At 41.0% G+C, this 24,832-nt stretch overlaps 1 protein-coding gene across 1 annotated transcript; it reads right to left on the bottom strand.

The window, feature by feature from the left end:
- Positions 1-6,571: 6,571 nt before the first annotated feature.
- Positions 6,572-16,270, bottom strand: LOC139707935 (protein SSUH2 homolog). Its single transcript, XM_071619930.1, has 11 exons — positions 15,686-16,270; positions 15,029-15,171; positions 14,245-14,374; positions 13,605-13,665; positions 12,557-12,681; positions 11,870-11,932; positions 10,181-10,302; positions 9,400-9,492; positions 8,525-8,627; positions 7,618-7,722; positions 6,572-6,718 (listed from the first exon to the last, which is right to left on the bottom strand). The coding sequence occupies exons 1-11, from the start codon at positions 16,268-16,270 to the stop codon at positions 6,572-6,574; spliced, it is 1,677 nt and encodes a 558-aa protein (XP_071476031.1).
- Positions 16,271-24,832: the final 8,562 nt, after the last annotated feature.

The following is a 24,832-nucleotide window of genomic DNA, read 5'->3' as shown; positions in this document are numbered from 1 at the left end:
AGGCGGGACATTGGAAGAGAGAGTGCCCTGTTAGACAAGAACACGCAGGTAAGAAATTTGGTGAACAGTGTCTCTGTCAGACCCGTTAGATCGCACTAAATTCGTGTTCAACAAGAGAATCATAACGCACGATTTTAAAACTATGTCGTGTACATGGTTACTGTCAAACGAAGAAATCATTCGAGTTTCTTGCACTACTTTTTTTTGGGGGGGGGGAGGGGGGATTACATACTGTCGGTGAATTTCAGTTTGCATATTGCGATGATAAAGACTAATGTAGATTTCTTACAAGAGAATTTTATAAGGGACAGAAGTGTATATCGTATTAACCATTTTCTGAGAATATCGTTAAGTTTTATCATAATTACATATAGTTCCGGATCCTTGACAAGATTTCGCTGTGATATCCTTTTGTCGATTTTCGCAACCTTATTTTAATATAAACAATAAACGAAGAAAAATGCTGCATGCTTGTTACGTTACCCTCGTGTATTCTATGCAACTGTATAGTTTAACTCTGCATACCTCCATTTCAGTTCAAGAGTTACTGTAACGCTCTTTGGTACAACGCCTTTTTTCTTTACCAATGTGACGTATTGGAAACGAATTGGACGAATTGCACATTAATCGATAGTTATGTGAAAGTTTTTGTGTAGATATCGAATCTGTGATTGTTTTAAGCAGTTTATTTTTGTCCAATATGACAACAATCAGTTGTAACGAAATTGACGCCAACCACAATCTGTTATCATATTGGAATTTTCTATCATATATATGTATGATATGTTTTAAATGGACGAGATGTCGATACATTTTGTTAAAGTTTATTTGGCAAAACTCAATACGATGTAGTCTTATTTCGTGTGCTTTCTTCTTTGTTTGTTTGATTGATTGATTTTCCATCTGACAAGATGGTTGGATAGCCCATATTCGGCTGTATACTAGGTTGGTCTTCCCTCGGGTTCTGCTGGATGACGTGACGGAGCGACTACAACACGGACCATAGTTGCACCAAAGATAGTGCGTGACTTTCAGACAAAGAATATCTACACCACGTGTCAGAAGAACAATTACAAGGTAGTATTTACCAAGAGAGTCCACCTGGACGGTGGAAAGAATTTACCGTATGGTCATATTGACCTCCCCACGGTATGAAAAACAGTGTTTTGTACAGACAGTTCACATTTGAACATTTTTCGAAGTTGCGTCAACTTCAAGATAAGTCATGGACCAACTGACTATCGATCATTTATGTCGATCTAGAGTAACACCAACAACGAAGAGACCATCCACGTCGGACCTGTCGGAGGAGGGGGGATCCAGCAACAAAGGATGCCCAACGTCGGAGGGAAGACCCGGCGTGAAAGGATGCTCTCCGTCGGAGGGAGGACCCAGCGTGAAAGGATGCTCTCCGTCGGAGGGAGGACCCATCGTTAAAGGATGCTCCCCGTCGGAGGGAGGACCATCCACCAACAAGGGAGCATCCCCTCGGAGGGACCATCCACTAACAAGGGAGCATCCCCTCGGAGGGACCATCCACTAACAAGGGGGCATCCCCCTCGGAGGTACCATCCACTAACAAGGGGGCACCCCCGCCTACAAGCCACCATTCTCCGTGCCACCACCAACGAATAGTATAGATGACGAACTAGACGAGGTACCTGAAGGGTACCTCGCTACCTGAAGGGTACCTCGCTTTTGCTTCCGGTGAAAACATCCCGGGATTTCAAAAATTCCGGAGAAATAAGTATGAGGAGTACCTGATCCCCATCTGGTATCTAATGACGATGGATACAGAACCATTGTCAGATGAGGAGGAGGACGGTCTCTATTGACGAGACTACGTCATGTAAGTAACCTCTATCGTGTTATCTTTGATAGAAACTTTAGTTAAGTTATGTTTTACAAGTTGTCGAGATCGTGGTGCATATGTTGCATGATAAATTGTCAGAATGGCATTTTTACTCTTACTGATTTAGACTGATAATTTGGTAGCGCACACATGAGATTGTAATGCAGTCTGTTTTTAGTATCTTATATCGTATGTATATATGTATATGCACATATGCGTATCTATGTTTTTATCTGATCGTTGTCTTTGTTTTTCTTCTTTTTATATTTAGGAGAGCCGTGGAAGCAACAAGCATTACTGCCCGTTCACCGTGCACGCACCACCCTACCATCAGCGCTGCCCAAACTACCGGCTCGGGAGCAGACAGTACCGTCACCACCACTCCGAACTCCACCCTATACAAGTAGGGATATTGTCAAACTTGTTTTCACGTTAATTTAAAGACCAATCTGTGATTGTTTTCGTCTAAAGGGACAATCCATAAACAATTTCATAATTTCGCGTCCACGGACTGCCAAAATACATCGTATTGACAAAAAAAAAAAATCGAAACCCACTCTCCGCCTCAGTGGAGCGTAAAACAAAGGATGTCACGCCCGTAGATTAGGATATCTACGTATACAGCGATATCGTGGAACATCATATTGTCGGGGACAATACGATTTATTTTACTATCCACCAACAAGGGATGCTCCCCTTCGGAGGGACCATCCACTGACAGGGGATGCTCCCCATCGGAGGAGGGACCATCATGCAGCACCAAGGGAGCATCCCCACCCATCTAACCACCTTACTCAGTACCCCCGAACACCATTAGTATTGAGGAACTAGACGAGGTACCGGAAGGGTACCTCGCTTTTGCTTCCCCGGCAAAAATATCGGGATTTCAGATATTTCGTCGGAACAAGTATGGGTAGTACCTCATCCCCATATGGTATTTAATGACGATATACGCAGAACCCTGTGAAGACGACGAGGAGGACGGTCTTTATTGAGGAGAGGACAACATGCCAAAAGGCGTCATCTTTTGTTTTTTACTTTCTCCCACTGACTGCAAGGCTATGCTCGCGGACGAACAACGTGAAAAGGAGTGGCAGGTGGGCTACATTGAGAGAGAAGAAAGGGCCTTCTTTTTCAATGCGACTCTGGGCACGACTCAATGGGAAAGTCCGGTCGACGATGTGAGCGAAACAAACGGCACTCAATCCACCCCCTTGAAGGAGCAGAGGCCATTGGAGGAGGATGAGTGGGCAAAATTTTTCAAACTGCTGCCGGATATAAGAAAATACATCAACAGGGCCAAAATTTTAGCCCCCCTGCAGGAGCAACGGAACGAGATGACCGCTTTCCTGTAGGCCTACATACAAAGAGGGCAATCTAAAGTAGAAGAGCGGGGATGCAGCCGTTCCAGACGATTCCGGAGTCGAAGGCTCATCCATCAATTGAACTCGGAGAGGCTATGCTCGCGGACGAACAACGTGAAAAGGAGTGGCAGGTGGGCTACACTGAGAGAGAAGAAAGAGCCTACTTTTTCAATGCGACTCTGGGCACGACTCAATGGGAAAGTCCGGTCGACGATGTGAGCGAAACAAACGGCACTCAATCCACCCCCTTGAAGGAGCAGAGGCCATTGGAGGAGGATGAGTGGGCAAAATTTTTCAAACTGCTGCCGGATATAAGAAAATACATCAACAGGGCCAAAATTTTAGCCCCCCTGCAGGAGCAACGGAACGAGATGACCGCTTTCCTGTAGGCCTACATACAAAGAGGGCAATCTGAAGTAGAAGAGCGGGGATGCAGCCGTTCCAGACGATTCCGGAGTCGAAGGCTCATCCATCAATTGAACTCGGAGAGGCTATGCTCGCGGACGAACAACGTGAAAAGGAGTGGCAGGTGGGCTACACTGAGAGAGAAGAAAGAGCCTACTTTTTCAGTGCGACTCTGGGCACGACTCAATGGGAAAGTCCGGTCGACGATGTGAGCGAAACAAACGGCACTCAATCCACCCCCTTGAAGGAGCAGAGGCCATTGGAGGAAGATGAGTGGGCAAAATTTTTCAAACTGCTGCCGGATATAAGAAAATACATCAACAGGGCCAAAATTTTAGCCCCCCTGCAGGAGCAACGGAACGAGATGACCGCTTTCCTGTATGCCTACATACAAAGAGGGCAGTCTGAAGTAGAAGAGCGGGGATGCAGCCGTTCCAGACGATTCCGGAGTCAGAAGGCTCATCCATCAATTGAACTCGGCGAGGCTATGCTCGCGGACGAACAACGTGAAAAGGAGTGGCAGGTGGGCTACACTGAGAGAGAAGAAAGAGCCTACTTTTTCAATGCGACTCTGGGCACGACTCAATGGGAAAGTCCGGCCGACGGTGTGAGCGAAACAAACGGCGCTCAATCCACGCCCGTTCGTTTTGCATGCAAAATAGAACAATTCCAGAGGTATCTCCATGACAAAGGCTACCAAAATCGCTGTGTATGTCAATGGTGGAACGCATGGGCTCATATACAAGGGGCCGGAGAATGGCAAATTGTTGACCCTTTTCTTCCATAACGGGCATTATGACGTCATCGTCGCCATGCCCGCTCTCCTCCGTAAGAGCTATTGCTGTAGGGTTTGCTTCAAGGGGTACGATCAAGTATCGAAGCACGTCTGCCTCGATACGTGCAATTGCTGCGAAAGTAAAACAAAACTGTCGGTTAGAGAAGTGGGTACAGTGCCCTGACTGTGGCAGGTGTTTCAAGAGCGAAGGGTGTTTCGAAAATCATCAGACACCCTTGCAAACTGAAAAACAACGATCAATCTGCCAACTATTTCACAAGTGCAAGAAGTGCAACGTTTTAATCGACGTTAGAAGAGAAAAATCCGAAAAAGTGAATATTGTGAAAGTCCGGAAAGACCTGCAGAGGTAAAGACCGTTGACTTTCCTCACGAAAACCTCGCTCAAGTGCAATATGCCCGCGATGACGACTTTTAAGAAGTGCTCCCAAACACGAATATCGTACTGGTAACATTCACTACTCGCCCCGCTCGTCTCGGACTGTACACTTAAATGGAAAAACTTCAGAGAAACGTTCTCTACACGGACACTGAGCCCATCATCGACCTAAAAAAAAGATGATGTGAATGATGTTCACACGGGACATTTCCTGGGCGACATGACTGTCTTGGACGAGCTGGAAAAAGATTTCGGAGTGGGGAGTTATATCACGGAGCTTGTTGCCTTATAGGTACCCAAAACTACGGTTATAAAGTTTTTTCCATCAAAAAGAGAGCCGAAGTTGTATATATGCTTGTACGATATAAGAGGAATCACATCGAATTATCGCAACACACAACCAGTCAACTTTGGCAGTTTCAAAGAGATGATACTTGGAGAACGTAGCTTCACGACCGTCCCAAACCTACAGTTATAAAGTTTTCTCCACCAAACAGAAAGCCGAAGTTGTAGATGCTTGTAAGATGTGAGGAATCACATTGACTTATCGCAACGCACAACTACATGTAGTCAACTTGGACAGTTTCAAAGAGATGATAAGCGGAGAACGTAGCCTCACGAATGTCACAATCCCTAATAGAATCGCGCGCACGAAGGACAATGACCGTGTCCTGTAAAATTGTGTCATTCCATCGCAAAGACTTCAAACAAAGACAAACATGTTATCTGTTGGACTCCATCCATCGGTTTGGAGCTGTTTTGTTGTCAAGCAAACATTCGAACAGACGCAACAACACGTGTATTTCAGTACCAGAAATAACTTTCACACGAATTAAGCCCTCTTTTCATTCTTCTTTTCGTCTGTTGCTGTTTTCCTGTTGCTATGACGACCAATAAACACGGACTTTGTTTGTTTGCCAGTAACTTTACTTACCAGAGAGTGCGTCGACCCTCTCGTGACTTCGACTTCATAATATATGAATGTATACTAATATACCTTTACAATGCTATTTCATAACGTCATCAGTATTGTTCATATTATGTTGTTACTATGTTATTGAGGTACTTTGCGTCATCGCTCACTCTTATGCTAATGAAGTTACGAAACATATCATTGTCATGCTAATATGATTACGTCATTCACATTGATTATGCTCACTCAAGCATTTGGTACAATGGCACTTCCTTATTCTCAGCTCTGGATGAGTTTATCTTTTTTTTCTTAAAGTTGACATTCCTTAGATTTTCTTCTAATAAATATCCATATCATAGTAATGAATAATAAAATCTGACTTTTACAAACCTTTCAAAATGAAATTCAAATTCGACCCCTCTGTTATGTTTTTTGTTCCAGATGCTTACTGCACATTCCAATCATCGAACATACGACGACATCGACATCTGTGTTTTAACCTTTCTCCATTCATAACAAGTAGGGAAAATGGCGATATCAGATTATGCTCACCATTTAATCTAAGTCTTCAATACAAAGTTTACAAATAGACTGGACCCCGATTTTATCGACTTCCGATGTTGATATCTACAAGCTGCAAGAGCGAGACATATATCATCTTTTCAAATGAAATGAGTTGAATTTTGAATTGCTGGATTTTTAACTAACTTAATTTTCCCCTTTTCTGTTTGTTTCTATAAGCAGAAGTATAGACAAAGTAATTTGTAATGTTTTTTTCTTTATTTTACAGTTACTCTACTGACATACTTCTCTAGTTTTCCTCTATTTTTGTTTCGGGGAGGGGGGATCCATCAATATTGCCACCTCACAATATAGAGCACCCCCAGCAGCACTGCATGGGATACTCGGGTGCGTACACCTGCCGCTCGAACCCGTAGACGAAGAATACGAAGGACTTGTCGTTGTACTGACACTTGGCTTCCGCTACCGGAATGACGCGAACGTTATGCCGCTAGGTGACCGAAACGGAAGGGTAGGAAGAAGAACAAATATTACATAACAGAGAGGAATAACGACATCACGTGTTCCATTCCAAAAGCATCAACAGAACAGAATCAATTTATAATGCGATGAATTCCATCGTCAGTAAAAAAACAACTAAAAGGAAAAGAAAAGAAATGAAAATCTTATTTTGCAAAAAGAAAAGAAACTGAATAAAAATAAGCGGAATTACCAAGATTTTTGATAATTGCATTAAGTCACAACTAAAAATATCACATGGATGGAAGAATTTACTTCAAATATATTTAAAACAACAATAGCAAGAGAGCTTTAAGTTTACTGCCAACACGTCATGGTAGGCCTATATGCTGCAATTATTATGGAGTTCCAAAATAATATGTTCAGTGAACCCGGCTTTATGGTTGCTGGACAATTTCATAACGTTTGATGAGCTGAGAAATGATGAATTACACGCATACTAGCGCTGGTCCAAGAATTCCATTGATTGAGAGCAGCGATCATTTTCAATTGCAGATTCAGAAATGGAAACTATGGTATAAAGACAAATGGTCAGAGCGATTTCTTTGACCTAATTTTAATGGTCAAGCTCATTGTTAGTATAAGAAAAATCACTAGTGCTTTTGACAGTACACAAAAATGCACATTAACCCTGCTATGCTTCTTATCACTTGTCACAACAGACTATAAAAGTGTGATGAAATAAGCATTCATCCCCATGGAAAATGATTCTAAGCAACGTCATCTAGCCCGAATTTCTGCACACACTATTGTTGCTAACAATGCTTGCACATGGTTCTAACCTAAGCTATAACAAAAGACTTTTTAGCATCATCACTCAGTACTCTACTCATAGTTTGTGTACCGACACAGAACAATTAAGATACTCACCTGTCTGTGCAGCAGCTCGTTTCTGTAGGCTTGTTCATGACGTTTTACAATCTGGGCGGACGTGTCGTTAATTGCTCTGTCTGGAAAGTGGCTGATTGGCCAGACCTGTTATTCAAAATTTAAATTTCAATACTCTCAGAAACGCCATTTATATATTATATAGACTGCCATTATAACGAAGTCCTCGAGACCAGCAGTTTTCTAGCGTTAAACATGTATCGACATTTCGTTATAAACGGAGTGCACTGATTGGTATTACGTTCAGACGATTTAAGTTAATTGTCACTGACTGGACAGGGGTTAATAATGAGTTGATGCATTGCTTAATTGTAAAGATCATAGTTACAATGATAATAATTGTCATACACACCAGTGTGAACCGTGAGTGTGCTCACTTTAACAAATTTGGATCATCAGAGGCTTTAGTTCTCTTAACGCTGAGCAGTGAACACAATAAAATTGTCAGTGATGTATAAGGTGATTTCAGAATTCTATTTATAGGCCTTTCAATAGCATGTCAACTATAATTCAGACCTGGGGGGCATTTCATGAAGCATTTTGTCCGACAACTTGTCGGACAAAATTTGCTTTCAGCCAATCAGAAGCAAGGATTTCAGTAGCTTTTAACAGTTTGTCAGACGAAATATCCGACAAATTGCTTCATGAAATGCCCCCCTGGTCCCATATACTTGCTATTTTGGACGGCACCCTCAGTGTGCCATGTGGTATGTGTGTGTGTGTGTGTGTATGTGTGTGTGTGCGTATATATATGTGTGTGTGTGTGTGTGTGTGTGTGTTTGTGTTTATCCTTAACGTTTTCGGTTTTTTATTTGTTTTTGTTTGTCTGTTTTCTAAAGAGCCCCATTTCCGTGGCTGCTTTGGAATACGGAAGCACTGGAGGACTTACTTTCGGATGTTCCTCCTGGAAGACTGTCTGACCAGACACATTTCGGATGAGTATGTCTGGAAGGTTCGTTCGCTCTACTATGCCTTCCTCCTGGTGGTTAACCCTGAAAAGAGAATCCATTGGGAGATGTTTAAGATTGGTCAATGGTCATCATTGCTTTTATTTCTTCGTGATTTCTTAGAACCTTTGATATGACAAACATAATTCTTATTGTATCAGTGTCAGTCAGTTCAGGTGAAAGTCAGTAGCTTAAATAGTTCAACACGTAACCCCGATAAAATGGTATCAATAACCAAACTTGTGTGGTGATAAGTGTCTTTTTGACAGTAATCATCCTATTTAAACAAAAAAGAAAGTAAAAACCTGATGCCCACGATGCATAAGATGATACGTCTACATGATATGGCATTTAATTTCGACAAAACTTTGAGCTGCACTAGGAACGTGCGGTCAGAACTATTCCAGAAGGCCGATGTAGCCCACATATTGATGTAAGAATTGAATATTATTCTATACAGAAATGCATTTCTGCACAGAAGGCATAAAAATGGTAGTCCCTCTTTTGACATTCAGCAGCGTGCGTCCATCTATGCAGATTTCTATCACAATGCTTATAATGTAGGCCAACCAGTGACCCGTGTAAAAATTGTTTGTGCCATGCAGTTCCGCAAGCTCAAAACGTATACCATTCATTCCAATTGGATAAGCGTTTAGGGGTGTGACCGCTGTTCTAGTTCCTAATTGGCCAATATAGCACTTTCCGGTTAGACGAGATTGGTGAAATTCCCACGGTCACTAGTCCGTATACAAATATTCCTCACCGAACTACAAGAGTACCTGCAGCGTACAAGTTTCATATACGAAGTTATACACACCACTCAACAGTGAGCCTGATGTAGAATTTGAGCTGGGTGTTTCCGTCACAAACTCTGCAGGTAATACGGCCGTAACCGCTGCACCGAAAGCACCTGCATGACACGAGAATGAAATACATGATAGTGATAACAGTAATAATGATAATAATTATATCAATCTATAAAGTGTAGGACTTAATTATGTACAATATTATGATTCTTCTGCGATGCAAGTTCTGATTTAAAATAATACAATGGTTTTAAAAAAAAATCGTGTTTTGCGTCTGCAATTTAATGATGGCTGATACAGTTAGAGGTTTTTTTTAAATTTCTATAATATAGAATTTTACTCGATTATGTTTTTGCCTCTCGTACGATTCCTATGACTTACTTGGTTGTACCAGAATTCTATCACTTCAACAATTTTATTGACAATCGTTTGTTTTGTTTTGTTTTGTTGTTGTTGTTGTTTTTTTGTTTTTTTGTGGTGGTGGTGGTGGCCGGTGGTTGGGGTAAATCTTATAATCAACAGGTACGCAAAGATAGCGACACTTCATAGTTTTCAGTCTATACGGTTAGTTCTTCATCTCCTTTAGTTGTCATCATTGACGACTGATATCTGATCGACTTCATCTGTCAGCGTCATCGTTTTTGTTGTTGTTTTTTTATATTTTCAACATAATTAGCATCCAACTGGGCTGTGGTAGTCCATGGATCATGGCAAAAGCCTCAAGTCGGGATATGAAAGATATTAGAAGAGAGAATTGCATCTAATGCTTTTGTTTCAAACGGATTTACGTACGTTTTTCGCCCGTCGCCGCCGCAAGAGTAGCAGATTTCCCTGGTGTAGTAGTGACTTTGCGTCGACGAGTTGTATCGCCGGACATTCCGCATTCCTCTACCGCTGCAACGCCGACAACGGATCTGTGACACAGAAGAAGAGACATTCTTTGTTTGTTTGTTTGTTCATTTCCATGTGAGAAGATGGCTGGAAAATCCATATTCAGCTACGCTATAAAGCTGGTCGTCCATGGGGTCCAGTTGGATGTGAGGTGGGACCACTTCACCGGCCGGGTTAAACACATCCTACCTGCTCTTTGCGTTGAATGAATGAAGCGGGCTCTTATACGTGCATGAGTTGTGACTCTTCACGGGACCTGCATTTTATGTCCTATCCGAGGGACAGAGTGTTTTGCCTCTTGCTAGACGGGACGGTATGCTTACACACAACATTGCTCAGTCCAGACTCGGGTTCAAACCCGGGTCCTTCAGGATTGGGAGGCAGACGTACGCGCTACCGACTGAGCAAACTCAACGACAATGTAGGGAGCAACGGTATGTGAACAGATAATGATGATGAAAATACTATAGACAATCATGTAAACAGCCTGACCATGACTATTTTTCTTTAGCTCATGCAGGTTTACACAATAACGATCTCCATTCATTTCCAATCAAATTATACAAAATACATGAATTCTCTTTGGTACTATATATACTATAAACATATAAGAGGATATTTCTTTTCAAGATAACTGAGATACCGATCATCCGCTATCATGTTTCAATATAACAAATTAAATAGAAATACAGCAATGACCGAAGGAAAAATGGAAGTATAATTATTATATCTAAATAAAACATATCTCCAATCTCACCTCACTACCATCTCCTATAAACCATACCTCTTTACTATACACTATCCGACCAAATAAATAAATGAATGAATAAATGAATAAAAAATGAATAACTAAATTAATTAATTAATAAACATAAACCCCACTCCGTCTATACATAATTACCCATCCTTTCCTCCCCTACACTCTCACACAATTTTCTTTACTATTTTCACACAAAGATATCTGTGTTCGAGTGTTCTGATATAACTTGCATGCACCCAATTTCACTGGCTACCACTATAGTTTCGCGTTCCATTTGCATTATTTTCCCCGTTCTGTACCCCTTGGGTTCTTTGCAGATTGGCGTTCTGTCTCTCAAGCGCGAGCAGTGGACGAACAGCGGACGAACACTGGATGAACATTGGATTTCTTTCCGGTATAGGTCTCCGCGCGAACACTGGACGTCGAGCGGAACCGGAAATCCTAGAACGTGGTCATAAGCGCGCGCTTTGCATCACTTAGGCCTACGTACGTTGAAAAACAAACAAACAAACAAACGTGTATGTACACTTCACTGTGCAGTATGCAAGCATGCAATGTGTATGCAAGTAATGACAATAGAATCAGTGATGACAATATTAAAAATCTGTAATAATTTAATAACTAAGGTGTGATAGATATTTTTGAATAAGCTATAAAGAGGAATATCAAATACAGCGTATTATAGAATCCCCCCCATACACACAACAACACTCGCCGCGTTAATCACACTGTGCAACTATGGCCGTTTTAACAAAAAAAAACCAAGCAAACAAACAAAACAAAACTAAGAATAAACCCCCCAAAATCAATCGTCAGCATAATTTACTCACCCGCCCTCTGCCGTAGCATCGTGGGCAGCGTACGTATCCACAAGCTCGACAGTTATGACAGGGCTGTGGAGGAGAAACGTGATACTGTATTCACATCTTTAATAATTATCTTAGTCTTTGATATCTTACCTCTTTTCAATCTTAGTCACGACGAATCCCATGCAGGGAATAATTGATTGTTTGACTGATTTCATTTTTGCATTTCTTCTTCATACATAAGTATAAGTCAACTGAACAAAGTTATTAAGTAAAGTTTGAATCTTACAGTGGAAACGATAAAGCCTAAACGATTATCTGAAACGCATAACACTATTCGATGATTTGTTTTTATGATAAAAGAAATTAAATTCTTTCAAGGCTTCCTTACTTAATATATTGTTGTTGTTACTATTCTTCTGACGATGCTAGGATCAACAACTCGATGAGTAAATTATGTATAAGTCTGTTGTGTGTTTGAAGCGCCTTGGGTGTTTTTTTTTTTGTTTTTGTTTTTTGTTTTTTTTTTTAGTGCCTAACACAATATTTGACAAGAAAAATGAGTATGAGCTGCGTTTAAAGTTACAAACGAGATATCGAGACTTTATACTAACATTACGCAAGTCAGCACGTTTTGGATCAAATGATCCTGGGTGTTAAGTTTTATTTTCAGTTAGGTAACATGTACTTGCTTCTGCGTTCACCACTTACCTTCACCGACGCTGTGTGGGGTACTTCAAGTCGGTGGACGTTGTTCTGAAAGAGAGCTGGTATGTTCACGGGTATGGACCAAGGAAGAGGGGCGGGGCCATTATACGGACCGTCGATTGGCTGGCCTGCATGAAAGTGAGAGTGAATGAAAGGTTGTATACAGGCCACTATGCAAAAGCGAATACTTAACTGTATAAGGGGATGGTATTATGTGGGTTTGGTTGAGATGGGAATTTCTTATATGAAGTGTTAAATTGCATAGCAGTTCTGAGAGGAATTACAAGTTGTTGTTTTTTACGAAAATCTGTATTGACATGGCTGATATCTAAAAACAAACTCAAAGAAAGTGATTCTAAAAGGTGGACCCACGCACATTACGATCCTTTTTTTAAACTTTGTACTGGAATATCTTAGTCATCTCAAGAGCGATTTCACAAAATACACTTTTAATTCCTCGTGTTTGTTCTTTAATATTAGATATAAGTGATATTGATTTTCTCGCAAAAAGTGAAAATCTGAATCCACAATTAAACCAAACCTATGCTACCCCTTAAACATCACGCGAATTTTGGCGTTCAAATTCAAGCACGCATGCTCTCTATTGTTGCAGGATGAAGAGAGAGTAAACGAGAGAGGGACAGGGACAGGATTTATACGTAGATGATTTATCTGTTGCAATCTATGAATGTCTTCAAAGACATTGAGAAACTTCAAATACCTATAGTTGTAGAAAAAACATCAAGTAGATATATGTTGTTGGTTTTTTTAATGTGATAGATAATGATTTCAAATCAATCCTGGGAATGTCAGGTATATACAGACATTCTGTTTTCAAAAAGATTCAGATACAATTTATATGAGAAGAGTTATAGGTAGAAAGAAAGACAGACAGACAGACTGAAAGACAGACAGAAAAACAAGAAGAAAGAAAGGAATAAAGTTTTAAAAAAGGTGGGTAGACAGACATGGATGATGAAATTATACAGAGTAGCAGAGAATAATATCATGAAGAATGGTGGAGGGGGATAGAAGAGGAATGTGTGCTTACCGACGTATGGTTCATGGACCCATTTGGTGGATCGCTTTTCAGTAAATGTCTCCAAAGTGTACTGCAGAATGATAATCGAAAAATACATAGAATATATAAGCAAAAATCTTCATGATTGAACGATCGCCTAGTGAAAATGCACAAATAATCGTAAATGACGTATGATAAATATAATCGCTTTGTTTGGTTATGAATTATTTGAATCTTCCCATGCATGTCCAAGCCAGTTTGTTTGGGTTTTTTTTAATCTATAAATAAGAGAGAGAGAGCGCATGTAGGTAAGCCTATCAATATATTTTTCAACCGCAAGTAAAATACACCTGCACCCATTTCACTTCACTCAAGAAATTTTGAAGAATTTTCACTTTAGCTCAAACTCGGCTAAGAGGATCTGGGAGACTATGATTTCAACATACGAATATTTCCCGCGTATTGAGGAATGACGCCTACACAAAATGGTCACTTTGAGTTTGAAGGCTAGACATGCTTTCCTTCAAACGAGGTGCTCGTTGTCCTGAAATTTAGAATTTCTCGATTAAAACTTACCATGTTAACAACTTTGACACAAGGGACTCAATGAATTGTTCAATTTGGGCTGCTGTCTTCCGGTTATACTATAATATTATCTACATGTACTTACGTGGAAGGCCGTGGAGTGTTCGATTGTGGTGATGTTGAGTTCCTCGGCAGCCTTCTTGCCCCAGCAGCACTGCTCTGCTACAAACGAGAGTAGCGACTCGCGGGCCTCGGCGTCCGTGATTCTCGGTAGTCTGATAAAAACGAACAGTGTAATACACGTATTTAGTTTCCAAAATAATTATGAATATGGTAGCTATCATTATAGACTTCAGTAACAACAATAATGATGATAATGATAATAATAATAATAATAATAATACTAATAATAATAATAATAATAATAACAATAATATAATTATTATCATTATCATTATCATTATTATTATTGCTATAGTAATTTCAATTCTTATTGTTGTTATCATCACCATCATCATCATTCTAAATGATTATCATTATTACAAACAAATTTATCCGAGTTTGTATGCTTATGATCGTAAGAATGTTAGCAAAATTGTGAGAATACCTGACGCGTCAGCTCAGATTGCTTATCAAATGTGCAATATATGCGTCTATATTCATGAACATGAATAAATGAAAATAAGTCATATTTAGATACTGATTAACCGTTGTTTATTTTCGACAATTTGTCAATCATTTGCGATGAAAACTTAATCGTGAAGAAAATGATATCAATCTATAAATTAAAAACAATCAATAAACATCATTAAACGAAAAAAAAAAAAGATTTTGAACATACATTTTGAAGGGAACAAATACAAATTGTGTTATTGGAGTTGAGAAGCGCACACAAAAGACACGTCAAGTCGTAATGCGTTGGTTCTTACTCATCGCCCAGCTCGGGAACAGGGGGCCTGGTGGCTTCCTCGTACGTCGGCGGTGGTGGTGGGAGAAAGTCTAGTCCCATGTCATAACCTTCCACTTTATCCATTGTGTCAAGGGCAAGTTCCTTCTTCTTGGGTTCCGCTTCCTGACACACAAACAAAGTACGAACAAGGAAATCAATAATAATTAGTTTTTAAGATTAAAACTATGGCTGAATAATGCCATCAAAATATTATATGTTTCCCATGTATATAAGAGTTTCTCTCTTGTGTTTCTGGTACATTCAATTTTGTTGCTGTTTACAAAGTATTTTCCTTGGGTATCATCTTTTTTAATGATATAAGAGGGATAATTTCAACATACTGCAATAAAAATGTTGGGAACAATTTTCCGTATTGCTATTTTATCATTTCATAGCCATCTGCATCGCCTTTATCACAATTTCCATTAGCTGTTCCATGGACATGGTTAGACACTATACATTGTATATGCTAATGGTCGTTATCGCTGCTTAGGGGTTTTAATCATTACGATCAGTAATTGCTGTTTTGACAGGCATCAGTATTATGATCATCATCACTGCTATCACGAATACAAGTAGTAATAAAAGAGTATACTGCGTTGATTTGAGTCTATACAATAGGTCATCTGATTTATACCTCATCGTCGGAATCCCCAGAAACGTCTGTATCTGGAATGTCGTCCCCGTCATATTTGGTCGGTGCAGGCTTTGACGAGGGTGTAGCCGAGCCCTGGTCGGCACCCCCGGGTAGCGATGCGTTACCAGTTTGTACAGGGTTCGGTTGCGTTGGTTGCTGGGGTGGAGGCGCTTGTTGCTGAGGTGGAGGTGCTTGTTGCTGAGGCGGAGGTGCCTGTTGCTGAGGTGGAGGTGCTTGCCCCTGCTGTGGAGGAGGGTACCCCTGCTGGGGTGGTGCGTAGCCTTGTTGGGGCGGTTGGTACCCTTGTTGGGGTGGTGCATAGCCTTGTTGGGGCGGTGGGTATCCTTGCTGAGGTGGTGCGTAGCCTTGCTGGGGTTGTTGGTACCCTTGCTGAGGTGGTGCATAGCCTTGCTGGGGTTGTTGGTACCCTTGCTGAGGTGGTGCATAGCCTTGCTGGGGTTGTTGGTACCCTTGCTGGGGTGGTGCATAGCCTTGTTGGGGCGGTGGGTAGCCTTGTTGTTGCGGGGCGTAGCCTTGTTGGGGAGGAGGGTAACCTGCCGGAGGTGGAGCGTGCATTTGTGCCATTTGGGACAGTGTTGACAGGTATTATTCTGAAAGAAAGATTATTGATGCAGAGGGATGAAAGTGTGCTATGGTGAAATTGTATCAATATTTAATTGCCCCCCTGCAATATCAATGTATATATAATTGTAAGATCGTAACATTTGATCTACATTTTAACAAACATGTCGGAATGAAAAAGGACCAGAAGGATTCAAACGTGTCACCCTCACCCGTCATATACTGCTTTCTGGCTATTCCTGGTTAACCTTGGAACAAAGAGCCAGGCTCTGAAATTCCAAAATTGTTATCCTGAATATTCCATGGCGGACGTGGCTTGAATGGAAGAAAGACGTTATTAATGTAGTGGGGTGAAGATGTGACATGGCTCCTCTCTTTTTCTTTTTCAAAGGCGTTTTTTTTTTCCAAATCAGAAAATCAAGATGAAAACAAGGATTACTTTCAATGTAATGGTCAGAGACTCGAAGTGAAATGCAAAAGATGAAAAAGTATTTATTGATTTTTCTGTTTTAAGCAGATTAAAATTTCCCTTGGAATAGCCCTACATTTTATTTTCAATGAAACTGCAGATGCTGAAATTAAATTGGTCTTCTTAGCTACACTGTGCACCCCTTCCACACGGTGACTTCACAAGTATAGAAGTAAACTATCGTATGCCTTATAAGCATGGTAATTACTATATGATCATTTGGCAGCACTAAAAATGTTTCCTCTCCCTCCTACCACGCCTTTGAAACTTACCTGAAGGTAAATAAACAGAGTAGGGCCTCTAGGATTTAAAACTAGAAATGTCGCTATGGCGACTGGTATGCCTCCGCCATAATGCATGATTCTCCTAATAGGTCTATAGTTCATGTGGCCAATGTGTGATTACATTTTCACAAAATTGGAAAAATATTTAGAATTACATGTTTGTCACAAATGTGTTGAATGTTCACCTTCCTCGACCTATGTTTAATCAGGGAGGTGGAAGAGAGATGGAGTGTGCTCTTCTGAGTTTCCTTTGAAGTCATGCGTGGCCCCGACAGCGTTTTTTTCCCCCTCCCGTAATCCCATTACTCACGCTCGGCGCACTACAAGTCGTAAATCTTGTGGCGGAAATCACGACGCGAAATGCATTGTGGTCGGGGAATAAAATGGCGTCCTACGGTGTAAGACTGCAGTGGTGTAAGCAGAGATCTCTAGAGTGTATTCTGTAAAGCAGTGGTGTAAGCAGTGGTGGTGGTTCTGGCGATCGTGATTTTGACGGAGACGAGTTTGTCGAGGAGGAATTGCTTTTAGCAAATTCAAAATCACATTGACACAGCAACTTAACGAAATTTGATTTACAATTGAAACTGAAACTCAGAAAGTTAGTTGGGCCTTGGCTTGGAAATTGGAGGCCAATGCAAGGGCAAGGCTCAGGACACTGCTTAATAGCGCAGCGTTTGTCCTAGCTAGTAGACTCTAGTATTTCACAAACTAGAATCTAACCACTGTTAAACGTTAGATTCTACTAGCTCCAGAGGTGTACTCTAATACTTTTTAATTCAATTTTTTGTAACGTTAGCATGGGGTAGAGTCAAGCCGATTACCGGTATTTACCGGTGATCGAGGGAGAATGATCGAGGGAGAGCGAGGCGAAACACTGTATACTAAGCTCTGTTTTCCCCCCTAAAATATACTTACAGCATCATACATCTAGGCTTTTATAGATATCATCTTTAATTCTCTACGGAAAATTATTATAATCAAGGCTGATATGTCTAATTTAAACTTTTTAACACTCAACTAGTAACTCAAATTCACCGAAACAACGGCAACGAACGCTGTCCCGACGCCTACGCGGCGGCCCTACAACAACCCGACGAGTACGCTAAAAAGCCCCAGCTCGCTCGGGTGCAGACGAAAAAAAAAAACCGCTTCGGTCTCTATGAAGCACTACTTTTACACTCGAACTGTTTGAAAACACGCCCGAACACGCTCATGTAACTTATATCATTTTGAAGATCAAGGTCAGGCCTACCTCTCTAACTATAAAAAATTTGCGGAAATGTGCGGGATTTCTCATAATCGATACAGAAACAATATGATGACATCTCTAGCGCACAAAACTTACTGCTCAGTAACTCCGTTGTTTGTGTACCGATTTCGCTGGTTCAAACGGCAATCTCCTCAGCACAGTCTGCTGAACCAGCGAAAGGTATAGACATACCACGCTACCCAATTCTTGAGCCATAAGTTGTAGCTTTCGAAGGGGGACGTCTTTCACTGAATGTAATAGACTTCCAAAATTTTGAATATGACGTCATATTGTCGGTGCCACGCATCGCTTCAAAGCCCGATTTTTACGAGCGTGTGTTTATGGAAGGCCTGGAAAGGAGATCATGTTGCGTCACTCTAGTGCGCCGGAGGGTGATGGGTGGACCGATAAGGCCAGATTTTGACATATTTATCACAGAATGAGGGTTGGATTTCAAGACGTTAATCGGTGTAAGACCACTTGATTTTTTTCTCTGAGGGAAGCTCTCAGAGTGCCATCTCCATCTTCTTCCACCTCCCTGGTTTAATTGGATGAATAGGAGAGCATGTATTTGGGGATTTAAGAACTTAACTTGACTTTGACCCTTTCATAAGTTCATGCATTGAGTAATTTTCAAGGCATGGAGAAAAAATTTGAAATCACCTCCATAGACTACTGTGCTAGAATCATTCTCGGACCGAGAATAAATGCAATTGTCATAGAGATCTTCATAGTTAATGTGTTACTCTCATTATTTTTGCATTCTTGTTTGTTTTGTCATCCATCTGAACATAATTAGACTGGTCAGGAAGCTCAGTTTTAGAATTTTTTAAATCGATCAAACACAATGTTAATCAGTGGTTTTAACTGAAGTTTATGGGTCTAACATCTGTAATATTATCAAAAAATTTAATTTTTGTTATATCATAAGGACCCTTGTGACCTTTGACCTTTGACCCCAAAATACCAGTGAATATTTGTCTTGTCATACTCTACCCTCACACCAAGTTAAACGTTCATGTCTTATAGTATGTAAAATACTGTACCAAGTTTTTTTTTTTCACAAAATAACCTGTGACCTTTGATCTTTGACCCCGTGATCCTAAAATCCAAACAAAGTATTATCCCACCTCCCCCCCCCCCCCCGATATACCCTCATACCAAGTTTGATGTAAAACCACCACACCCGTGACCCTAAAATCCAAACAAAGTATTATCCCCCAGGATATACCCTCATACCAAGTTTGATGTAAAACCACCACACGGTTGCTGAGATATCGACAAAAACAAAACGGGACGGACGTACGGACGGACGGACGGACGTACGTACGGACGACCCGAAAACATAATGCCTCCGGCCACTTCGTTGCCGGAGGCATAAAAAAGGTAAACTAGCTAGATTTCCGCAAATAGATATTTGAGTTGTAATTTTCTTGTGAACGCTTATGGTTGTCTTCTGTGATGAGAATGTACATGTATGAAAGTATCACGCCGCCCATTTTTCCTTTTTTCCTTTGCTTTCTTTCTCTAACGATTATTTCTATTTCGTTGTACTTCTATGATGATGTTATATATATTTGCTTTCTTGAATGTTGTCACATAATTACTTTACCAATAAAGACTAAATTGTAAAAAAAAATAATAACAAATTCGAATTGTCACTGTTGTGCAAACAAAAAAAAAAGTTTTTTCTTCCCTAGGATCTTGATCTATCTTTGGATTTCACTTTACAACTGTCCATAGTGTGATAGATAAGGTATTATATCGAATTGACAGGACAACTTGGACAAAGGTAACAAATACATGGTTGAGTGGTAACGATATCTCAGCAAACAGCGTTTGGCACATGTGCATTACCAGTAACGCTGTATACACCATCATCATACTGTTTAAAATATGTAATATCCGATAATGATGTGAAGGCCTCTGTCAAGGCAATGGTAAAAGAGCATAGACAGCCAAAAATGATATTTTGACAGTCAAGTTGTACTTTTAACCCTATTCGCGTCACAAACATTGAGGACTTACAATCCTTATTATTATGATCCTACAGCGGTCTTTCCGCAGGCTTCAATATTATCTACAACAAAATAAACGATTATTAGTATGCTGTTAACAAGAGAAACAGCCTTTGAGTTTGTTCCAACTCTATATAATCTTCAACTATCACACAACAACAAAATATAAGAACTGAGTAAATTTGACTGAATCAGATCTGTTGTACAAATAAAATGTCCCGCCGGGAGTACATGTACTACGTACCCGACTTAAGTGAAGTAAGTCAAGCCGTGAAGAATAAAGGGTCTTTGAAAGTTGATGAGAAAGACTACGCGTATTAAAGAGAAAAACGGGTGCTGTCATGGCAATCACGCACGCTGCCGCGATCCCCGTGTACGTAGTCTCGAGATTTCAAGCCTGAAGTGAACGATTAGGCGCACTCGCACCTATAAGAGTTTTGTAGGGCAATCATATTAGATCCACAAGCCTGGATTCACACTGAAAATGGCAACAGTATAAAGTCACTCTCTTACTTTACAAAATGATGAAACTATCCCCTGTGAACATTGTTATCATGGGGATGTAACCGCTTTCCAAAGCTATAGTAGGCAGAGTCTCGGTGCACGCGGTGCTGTGCGGTGTCTATCAATGCACTAGTTCAGTGCGTTCACAAATGAAAGTGCACTATGAAAGTCCATAGTATTAAAGTAACCCAAATGCAAAGAGCATTCACATGATGGCTAGCTCCTTCTAAATACAGCCGTATCTTAGAAAAACTTACCAAAACGGAAGGATCGAATAAGCGGAATCGCAAGCAAATGTGAAGTTTTCACTGAGACGAATGGAAACGCTTCGTAGTTAGACAGCGTAAAAGCTAGCAAACTCGAGTACAACGTCAAAGGGATCCATTGAGTGCCTATCGTTGACTAGTAACCGCATAACAAACCCTCGCTAGAATTTTGCACACGGCACGCTCAACTACCGGCTTCGCTTAAATTAGATGATTCCAGAATCGAGGGTGATGAGCTGTTATGGAGGTCTATACAGCACTCCTATTAACCAAAAAGAGTTGTTGGCGCGAAACGATGCCCATAGAATTTCAATGTTGTTATCATTGTAGGGCTCATACAGGTATTTTGAGCTCTCTAGCCACTCAACAGAAACAGACAGGGCAGTACACATATTGCTTCGATGGAGTCTCCTGACCAACTCACTTGAAGACAGTTTAGTGGTCAGATTATTTGGCATAGGTTTGCATGCATAAATATTCATACACCCAATCATCACACGATAACAATAAAACATGCAAATATGGAAACAATTATGAAACTAAATATTCATAGGATGTAAATGAATGTTTGAGCTTGGGTGAGTTGAGCATGTTTCAAGCATTCAAAAGAGACCAATCCGTGAGGAGTGAAAAGGCGGGAAAATGTCATGTGATGAGTAGCGTGTAAGCAGGGTGCATGCGCGGATGTGTGTGTGTGGATTATGTGATGTGGGCTGATGAATTGGTGTATAGAGAGTTGGTACATGTTATGGCAGATGGGAGGATATAAGCGGCTGTAAAATGTTCAAAATAAATCCCTACATCATTATGGGGTATAGGAAGGGGGTTAATTAATCTTTGGTGAATTGCAATTCGGACGCCACCACCTCTCTGACCTAGCCGACTACGGCGTCAAATCAAGTAAGAACCTAGTCATCTGAGATTACACGGGCAGAGTCCACAACATCATTATCCGACTATGTTCCTGTAATACTGAAAATGTCAGGTCTAGATGTGTTGATAAACACATCTAGTTCATGAATTTTGTTTCGCAAACTCCTCACATTTAGAAGGCAACATGACATACCTTTGGCACGATGGTCCGGATGTGCACTATTTTGCTGTCCATCAGGACCAGGGTTGATTTCCACATCCCCAGATAAAAGCAAAGGAGGAGGAACACACAGATGCTTGAATTCAGACAGGAATGATGCCCTTATGGTCCTGACAGAACGAAGCTGGAAGGTCACACTGGAGTTTGTACACTTTGTGGCCAAAATGCCTGCCATATTGGTAAAGCATGTGCATTCAGCCCCTATTCTGTGTGCAGTATTGTAGAAGCACTGCGTGTGCATAAGCAAGGGCTGTCGAATGGCAGGTCAACACAAAGAATTAATACAAAAGCAACCAACTCGAAGAGACCCATCCTAACAGGCAGGTCACTATTGTGATGAACAATGGACTTCGCAGTTCAGTGAACTTGACTGGATAGTGTAGGCCTACAATAGAATGATGGCTTCATGCATTTACGCCGGTCAGTATAAAATGTGAACAGATCATGGACCTACTACTACAAATGGACACTCATCATTTCCTTAATCAATGCATGTCGCAATGTCACAAAAGCACCTTAAACATTTTCCCTGCTTTGATCTCATGATACCCGCCACCGTCAAGCAGGGACAAAACAGAAAGCAGCTTCGAAATATTACATGCGCACAACAACTGAAAATTTCTGCACGCTTCATTTTGTCTTTTATATCGAGGACGGTGCGCGCCAAACGAAATGCATGTGCGGTTGTGGTATAATGTTTATATATCACCGCTCAGACATTTACATTAGCGAAATATAGGCACTTTGGAAGAGAAAGCTAAGTTTTTAGCTAATTCATCATGATTTGTTATCTCATTTTCCAACGGCCTTTTCCACACATTTTTTTCCAGAGTAAAAACAGAAAGTAAGGGAAGAGGATATGTCTGTCTTTAGGCAAGGATGTGTCGAGCGAATCGGTTACTTCCAATCCAGTGAAACGAGATCAGTCATGTGTTCTGAGGTTAGTGCTGCTTCTCGTTATTGGCGTTTATTCAAAGACTTTTCAGTCTGAAAAGGCGCGTCAGCCAAATAGAACCAGAACGAGATATGAAACTCGTCACACTGAAGACGAGTTAGATGATACGCTTGGGGTCATCAGATGTCGGTCATCCGTGATCGACAAAGAAAAGAATGTAATACAGAACCTTGAAGTTCTAATGAGATACTTAGTTGAACTTTTTTGGGCCTACATTATTCAGATCACATTTGTTTTTCTGTCACACAAACTAAGTGGAAATTCTGTGCGTGTGCGACTAAGTCGATTTACGGACTTTTTGAGTACTTACAGTGCATAAACTTAGACCCCGTTTACGGTGCGGGGCTGGGCCGAGCCGCGGCCGAGCTGCAATCAAGGACAACCTCAATTGCGAGGCCGAGCCCCGCAATTTAGTCCGTTTACACTGCCGGGCTCGGCCGCGCTTTTGATTCGAACCTTTCAATATTTTGTCGTAGTGGCGCTCTACCCTTTTAAACAAACGCAATTTGGTATTGTCTGGTTTTCAGATCCTTTGCCAACTGAATTCCGTGGCGACGAAGTCGCCGTTCGGGCAAAGGCCTTTGTCGAAGGAGAAAATCCTTTGCAGGACAAAACCACCTTAAACTATACTAGTTTTCGACGTTGAAGTAGTTAATATCCTGAATAGCGAAATAGTACAGGCGAGGGTTTGGAAGCCAGACTAAAATTGGCCGCGCATTTAGCCCAGTTTGCGCTTACACTGAGAAAAAGGCCGGGCGCGACCGCGGCTCGGCCGCGGCCGAGACCACCTCCAGAGCGTGGCCTAATGCGAGGCCAATTTTGGCCCCGCATTTGGCCTTTTGCGCGTTTACACCGAACGCGGCCGAGCCTCGCACTGTAAACGGGGTCCAAGTGATCCTCGGCACGTACAAATAAAACATGACAATTAAGTGTTTATAACCATCCTGGCTTTAACAGTGGCCTTTTAAAACATGACCTTTGACCATTATTTACATAACCAATATGACTCCCTCTAATCTTGCTATCACAATGATCAGTTCAGAGAGCTCTTACAACTATATACAAGCCTGTGAGATTTACCAGCAGTAAAACCAATGAAGCCTCCGATACAAAACAGGGGATATAGAGCAAGTGAGTCTGTTTACATGAGAATGTGATTTATCCTGGACGAAAGTGATACCTCAATTAAAGAGAAAAGGGCAAAACATCACCTTTAACCATGTAACTATAGGTCTCCTCCAACTAAGAGTACACTTTGAACGTAAGCTTATACGTGAATGATAATTTATGACGATCTCACGTGATCGACACACATTCAAAGGGGACAGTTAGAAGTGGAAGGAGTGCTTAATCGTGTCATTAATTCCTAATCAATGACACCACTACTTTAGGCATATCATAATTTCTCATCTAAAATCAATGGCCTATAGGACTCATGCACCATTACTTGTATCGTGCATAAACTTTGTTTTTTAAGCTTTGAGTGAAACGTGTCATAACATAATTCTGTAATTCCATCAGCAGTGATCGATATAATAAAGAAGAAAGATATATCACCGTATTGAACGCTTAGAACCTAACGGGGGGGGGGGGGGGTATTATAGCATGATACTCGGTTCTTTACTGCCCAGATGCCAACAACACCCATCACCCACGGCTACGCATAGAGAAACAGCCATGGCGAAAATAAAACTTTGCTTTCTCGTAGGCAGAATGACACAGAACCC

This window comes from Diadema antillarum, unplaced genomic scaffold, assembly GCF_040938485.1.
Source record: "Diadema antillarum isolate AM-2024a unplaced genomic scaffold, OU_Dant_1.0 seq00001285_RagTag, whole genome shotgun sequence".
NCBI classification, from domain to species: Eukaryota; Metazoa; Echinodermata; class Echinoidea; order Diadematoida; family Diadematidae; genus Diadema; species Diadema antillarum.
Note: the sequence above shows the minus strand (reverse complement) of the source record. Positions and strands in the feature narration are given on the sequence as shown.